Source organism: Lactuca saligna, chromosome 1 (assembly GCF_052625555.1).
Source record: "Lactuca saligna cultivar CGN05327 chromosome 1, ASM5262555v1, whole genome shotgun sequence".
NCBI classification, from domain to species: Eukaryota; Viridiplantae; Streptophyta; class Magnoliopsida; order Asterales; family Asteraceae; genus Lactuca; species Lactuca saligna.
In genome coordinates this window covers 58,238,474-58,245,575 of record NC_136417.1, presented here as the reverse complement: position 1 = coordinate 58,245,575, position 7,102 = coordinate 58,238,474, and the positions used below count along the sequence as shown (strand labels likewise).

Genomic DNA, 7,102 nt, shown 5'->3' with positions numbered 1-7,102 from the left:
TATTTTTTTTTAGGTTAAGCGACACACATAAATCAAAATATATGGGATATATTTTAATAATTCTAACATGAATAAATAAGGTCTAGAACATTTGCAATAATTCAAAAACAATCTCAAAATCAGAGGCAGCCCACAAATATCACACACATCCAATAAGGGGTTGTATTTACTAGCTCTTACATGATTAAAGGACCTAGAAGCATAGATGATGCCATTTAATAGTTTTAATAAATATAAGAAGCATGAATGATTCATTGTACATCCGCACAAAATTAAAAGCGTGGCATTCATGGCTAGGGCTCGTAATCATGTACCCGGTGGTAGTGGTGTTTGTTCGACAGAAGAGAAAAATAGTCAAGTGGTGGTGGTGTTCGTCCAGTGATAAGTTAGTTTTCGTTTTAGGCAATCAAATTTCTTATTTGATTATTTATGTTTTAGTGCGGAACTTTAATTTTGGAATTGTATTTTCCAAAACTGAAATTGATAAAAAGGAAATATGTTTTTATGAGGGTGGCAAATCGGATTATCGTGTCATGTTTTTGTCTGAGACGACATGATACGACAACATTTTATATAACACGAACACGACACGACACGACAAAGATAATATAAAATAACAATTAATGTATTTAATTAATATTTATTGATACATAACAAAAAAACATGACAAACACGAAAAACATGACAAAAAAAGTTAAATCATGTCAATTTTGTATCATTATTTGAACACGAACACGACACGACACGATATCATGTTTTTTACACTTGACACGAATAAGACACAAACATGAATTTGAATTTCAGTTTCATCTCAAATTCGTTTCATGTCGTGTATATTTTTATCGTGTCGTGTCATAAATTGTCACCACTATATTTTTATATTTTTATATGTAATTTGTAATTTTGCATTGAAGAAACTAAATTAAGAATCTTAAGTTATTCCACGCTGAAAACCTACATGTTAAAATTCCAAAGATCCGATATTGCAAGCTAAAAAGATGTGGTCAATCTGAGTCCATGGCTGGGCCTACTGTACATGGAAGCCGTGCAAGATAAGGCTCACTCCATTCCATTTCTCTTTCTTTCTCTATGTGTGTTTTTCTGTGTGTGAGAGAGAAACAGAAATATTCTTTTTTGAAGTAGCTATCATGTGTGTGTTTTTTCTGTATGATATATATGATTCAAACAAAGGCAAAAAGACGAACATCTGCCTCACAACTTGCTTCAAAACTCGAGAAAAATCCATGGAGTTTCTTTCTTTTTCTGGGTTTTCTTCATCTTTGAATAACACTTGATTTAATTTACATCCATCATCATCTTCATCTCCTCATCAGTATTTGCTGATTACCAGCTCTTTTCTTCCTCATCATTGCCTTTGTTGAATCGTTGTTATATATCTTCTTCAAGATTCGATAGAAATGATGCCTAGTTATGGGTTTTGTTCGTCTATGTAGAACAGCTATGTTATTGCCATAATCTTCATCTGTTACCTTCATCTGTGGTTATTAGGTAGAAGCTCTTGTTGATCATCACTTACCTTAGTTTGTTGTTTTTCTTCTTATGCAACTCAATGAAAATGACGTCTGGTTATGGGTCATTAAAAACACTTAAGTAGCAGCCATCATAATCATCATCATCATCATCTCTTCATCTTTTCATCTGTATTTACTAGTTAGCAGCTCTTTGATCTGTTGTTCTTCACTCACGCAATTTTTTATTTTTCTTATTTAAGATTGAACAAAGAAAGATGTCTGGCCATGGATTTCCTTCATCGTTGAAAAACACTTGAGATACAGCCATCGTCGTCCCTTTCCTCCTCATCATCATCCATATATATGTTCATGTTCATCTGTATTTATCAGTGAAAAGCTCCCTTGTTGTCATCACTTACATCGTCTTGTGTTGTTTTCAATTAAAGATTCAACAAAAATGATGTCTGGTGATGGGTTCTCATCACCACCTTCTTCTCTCAGCTCCTTCATCCACGACCCCATCCCAAACCCTAACCCTAACCCTAACCCTAATTCATCCGTTTCAGGTAAACGAAAGCGTAATCAGGCTGGTAATCCAGGTAAACCCAAACCCGCGTCCTTCCTCAATTATTTGTTCCGAATACTTCTAAATTAGTTAACTAAATATCGTTCTTAATTATATATACGTAGATCCAGATGCCGAAGTGATAGCGTTATCCCCGACATCTCTAATGGCTACAAACCGATTCGTGTGCGAGATATGCAGTAAGGGTTTTCAAAGAGACCAGAATTTGCAGCTTCATAGAAGAGGACACAACCTTCCGTGGAAGCTTAAGCAAAGAAACAAAAACGAAGTCATAAAGAAGAAAGTTTACATATGCCCGGAAAAAAGCTGTGTTCATCATGACCCTTCTCGAGCTCTTGGAGATCTCACCGGAGTTAAGAAGCATTTCAGCCGGAAACATGGAGAAAAGAAGTGGAAGTGCGAAAAGTGTTCCAAAAAGTACGCAGTCCAATCCGATTGGAAAGCTCATAGTAAGATTTGTGGTACCAGAGAGTACAAGTGTGACTGTGGAACCCTCTTTTCCAGGTATCTACCTATTTCTACTTTACGTATTTAATTTCAGTATTAATGCTTCCAGATTTTCTCGGTATGTGTATAGATTTGCATGTTTTTGTATGTTAAATCAGGAAAGATAGCTTCATTACACATAGAGCATTTTGTGATGCGTTAATGGAAGAAAATTCGAGGATGACATCACTCACGGTGCTCCCAAGCATGCCACATCTGAGCTTTCGGAACGATCTGATGATTATGAACGGTGGTGGACCTGGTGGTGGTAGTGGTGGCGCCGGTAATACACAGTTTCAAGGTGTTTTTGGTGGCGGCTTAGAGAGTCCTCTGGATGTCAATGGATCCAAACAAAGATTGCCGATCTGGTTAGACCACAATGCCAACAATCCCCACCTCGAAAACACTAATAGTTCTACTTTCTTGGGTTCCTCAAGCTCCAACTACAACAATGGAGGAATGCTACAACCGGAGATGGTGAACTGGTTGAGTAGATATAATGGATTACCACAAGGGTTATCTTTAAAAGAAGAAGAAGAGTCCCAAAAGGAGATGCAGTTGAACTCGATGTTTAATTACGGTGGTTCCAACACTCAAAACAATCTCATGTGTTCATCTCTGCCGCCACCACCACCACCACCGGTAGCTAATATGTCAGCCACCGCTCTTCTACAGAAAGCAGCTCAAATGGGGTCAACAAGAAGCACAAACCCTGGAGTTTCTGGTGGAAAGGATACCGGATTTGGCCTCATGAGTACAGCTCTCTCAAGCTTATCAAGCCCTCGCAATGGTGAACGATTGATGATGATGACGACAGCTCCGGCAGACGGGTCAAGGCAAAGCAAAGCAACCGGTGGCAATGAATTTGGCGACGGTGACTTAACTAGGGATTTCCTCGGTGTCGCAAGAAATGAAAGGAATGTCTCGTTTAGTTTACAACAAGAGCTAAGCAAGTTTGCTTCTTCAACAATGGCGTTTGACCAGTTCAACCGAAACCATGAATAAGAGAATCGGAACGTTGTCACTTGTCACAGCATGGACTACGTAATTTAAGCGACGCTTTTAGCATCAGGGATTGTCTTTAGTGACACTTTTATGGGCTTTTAGCTATGCCTTGTTGGACAATTTACTTTAGTGATGGATTCTGTTACAAATTGCCACAGTGCATTTCAACAACGTTAATTAAGTTACGTTGCAAAGTTTACTTTAATGACGGAAACTACATTTTTGTTTACTTTTTAGATGCTAGATTTATTGCTTCTAAGTGTTAATTAAATATCTAAAATATTTAAATGTCCTTAAATTTAAGAATGTCGCTCCAAACAAGATTTCTTAATTTTTGCTGTAATTTTTGGACAAAAAAAATACAAATTTCAGATAGAATCGAATTTTGACAATACCGCATAACTAATAACACAATTTTAATAAATCTCAATGAACCAAACCGATTCATAGTGCTCCGGAAAAGACAACATTTGTAACCATTTAATTCGCGATGTTTTAACTAACTTTCATGAGTCAATCAATATGACAAATATCTAAATTGAAATGTTAGTAAAATAATTACAGGCATTTCCAAAACAAAACAATCTATATTACTCTCTCATTTCAGATTGACTATACTTAAATATAAGAATATATAAATATAATTTTTTAAATAGAAAACGATAGAAATACATATATTATTTTTAATAAATATTTGGAAATTAAGACGAGTAGGGTTAACAGATGATGATAAGAGGGGGTGGTCTTGTGAATTGTCAGGATGAAAAGGGAGAAGACAAAAGAGAGTGAAACAAAGGAGGTGTTTGCATTTGCATGTCTTTTATGGAAAGCTTTTTATGGTTTCTGTCACTTGGTACAACTGCTACTGCTACTGCTCTTGCTCTTTGTACTGTTTGGTCTGTGACACATGCAGCCCCACACACACTCTTTTTTTTACCATTTCGCGTCATTTTCTTCATTCATTCATAAATCTTTCGATAAACCAAGGAGATGTGAGCAGATAGTGTAGGTCGTTGCCTTTTTAAACTTTATGTCACGTTTCTGTGGATCTTCTTGAGTTCCGTTATCATCTTTGATATATCCTACATTTAATAATTCATTAAAACAATGGCAATATGTTCTTTTCCTAGGAGAAGCTATTACGTGTAAAGTTAGTTGCCCAACAAACACATTGGATACTGCTGGTTTGAGGTATAAACCTTGTTTTAGTTGGAAGAAGAATCACAGCTATCTATATTAAGATATCTTCTCTATTTGATATGAAGATCTATTTGTTTTACATAACTATCAGCTATTAACAACTAAAACAAAGCACTGAGGCTTTGATCTTTATTTTATTTTTTATATTTTTTTCAAAAAAGACTTTGATCTTTATTTGATAAAGGGCAAGACATATAAAATGCCAACAGTTGACCATTCTCAAAAGGCAAACTGTGGTAGTTCATTAACATTGAAAATATGATTTTGATATATGAAGATGATCGATAAAGTTTGGTTGATTTAAATGGAATTCAAATTTCAAAGTTGAAATGAAACAAGTGGGTCTAAAAGATGTTAAAGAGTGGTAATAATCAAAATGAATCTTAATTATATGATTTGAGTAATAGAAAAACTTTCGTTATCAAAGACTTAAATGGGACCCTAAGCAGTTAAAACCAGTTTCCAAATTAATATTTTCAAGAGGAGTAGGTGAAAAGTGTTGGAGAATACAATGCAAGTTGCTATATCACACATAAAATCATGCAATTATCTTATTATCATTCAACATTTTACACATGGAAGGTATACACATTGTTGGAAATGTTGGTATAAATATTTATATTTTTACCAACTTTGAACAGACATAAATATATACATATGTTGTATTTATAATAAACTCTAAGTGGGTTAGTATTCTCCTCCGTGAAAGTTTCGAAACAATATATAGTATGTCCAAAAAAAAGTATATATGAATAAGATATCGAGACTCAAAGATGGGTATTTGAGGATGAAAGTTATCAAATGAGGTCGGTGTGCGAATGAGTCCCACATATCTAGAAAGACCATACTCGAGTGAGTTTATAAGCTTGAATGTATCATAGGCTAACAGGCTTGTATATATGGATTTACCCCAACTCCTACCCACCCGTAGAAGGGGTTGTAAATCATGGATTTCGTAGGCTAAATTCACCGAACTTGTGCGTGGGTATGACCTGCGGACACGAATGCAGCTTCGAAACTCCCACCCTGCCATGGAGATGGTCGTGTATTCCAACTCAGCGAATGATTGAGAAATTGTCTTCTGTTTCATAAAACCTTATTGACTTGTGTGAAACAATGTATTTGGTTATTATATTTAATAGAATGTAACATCTTGTTTCCTACCATTTCTGAGCAATGGACCAGAACTTGATTGTGTAAGGTTTTGGGCTTTAAGGAAGCAAAGTTTAGTCCTTTTGGAAGGTGGTAATGTTGGTTAAGAGATTTAACCCTTGAATTGTGTTTTGGGCCGAAGGGTAGAAAGGGAAAAGTCATAGGTCGTGTTCTTGCATGAAATATGGATTTTTCTTTGAGAAGATTTTAGTCCAATACATTTAGATAACATTGTAGAGCTTTTCAATAACTTTCTGTGGATATAAAGAACATCGAAAATAAAGTTGAAACAAAGAAGTTACGACCGATTGAAGTTAAGACGATTTTTGGGTCAGTCGCCTATGATGGGCGTAAATTGAGTACATGGGCGTACTGAGTATGCCTGAGTACGCTGGGTGTAAATTAAGTATGTTGGGCATATACGATCAGTTCTTAAACCCTATTTTCGTGGTTTAAGCCCTATTTAAGCTCCTTGACTTCCCTAAACCCATTCTATTCTCAACCTCCATCTCTCCAACACCTTCTCTTAAACCCTAACCCTAAATTAAGCTTTGTGAGCAAAAAGAATGTGTTTTTAGTGGTTTGGAGTGTTCTTGGTGCACCTTGGAGAAGAATGAACTCATTAAAGAAGTGTTGGTTTCATTGGAGCTTATAGATCTAGACCTTGTTCACATTGATCATTCTCCTAGAGGTATGAAGTTTGAATATTGATGATGAAATTGTTAAATCTAGCTAGTTTTGAGTGTTATGAGCTTTTGGTCACTTTAAGTGCATAAAGTTTAGATCTTAAAGGTTTGTGACCATGTTATGGATAAAGATGGAAACTTAATCCATCTAAACATCATTTTGATTCAGATCTGAAGGTTAGAGACTTGGACTTAACAAATAAGTTGAAAAAGATACACGTTTGGATCCCTTTGAGACTTAAAGACTGGATCTTGTTCGTTGGGACCAATCTAATGGATAAAGTTGGACACTTAATCTATTATGGAACTATTATGAACCATAAAATGTTATCTTAGCCCTTCCTTCCTTTCTACACAAGAGTTGTGATGTCTTAATGGGTTAAAAACTTAGGGTTTTGGTCATTAAGCACTTCATAGTCATGTAAAGTCATAAAGTTGAAAACTTTCTGACTTAGGATATCATTTTGGGCTTAAATCTGAGTTTTGAACGTAAGGGCTTAATCAAATAAGCTCTT

General features: G+C 35.5%; 1 protein-coding gene across 3 annotated transcripts; it reads left to right on the top strand.

Moving 5' to 3' along the window:
* Positions 1–1,099: 1,099 nt before the first annotated feature.
* Positions 1,100–3,778, top strand: LOC145036941 (zinc finger protein JACKDAW-like). 3 transcript variants are annotated; one of them, XM_078985483.1, is made up of 4 exons: positions 1,102–1,509; positions 1,733–2,071; positions 2,163–2,562; positions 2,664–3,778. In XM_078985483.1, the coding sequence occupies exons 2-4, from the start codon at positions 1,930–1,932 to the stop codon at positions 3,547–3,549; spliced, it is 1,428 nt and encodes a 475-aa protein (XP_078841609.1). In that variant the 5' UTR covers positions 1,102–1,509; positions 1,733–1,929; the 3' UTR covers positions 3,550–3,778. The 3 variants fall into 3 exon arrangements, with proteins under 3 accessions (XP_078841617.1, XP_078841609.1, XP_078841600.1); XM_078985491.1 differs by having other exon boundaries at positions 1,100–2,071; positions 2,169–2,562; XM_078985474.1 differs by having other exon boundaries at positions 1,102–2,071.
* The last annotated feature ends 3,324 nt before the right edge of the window (positions 3,779–7,102 follow it).

What these genes read in the sequence shown, in the direction of transcription:
- LOC145036941 (XM_078985483.1), top strand. Translation starts at nt 1,930, where the DNA reads ATGATGTCTGGTGATGGGTTCTCATCACCACCTTCTTCTCTCAGCTCC. An exon ending in TAATCAGGCTGGTAATCCAG is followed by an intron (nt 2,072 to 2,162) that starts GTAAACCCAAAC and finishes ATATATACGTAG; the next exon opens with ATCCAGATGCCGAAGTGATA. An exon ending in TGTGGAACCCTCTTTTCCAG is followed by an intron (nt 2,563 to 2,663) that starts GTATCTACCTAT and finishes ATGTTAAATCAG; the next exon opens with GAAAGATAGCTTCATTACAC.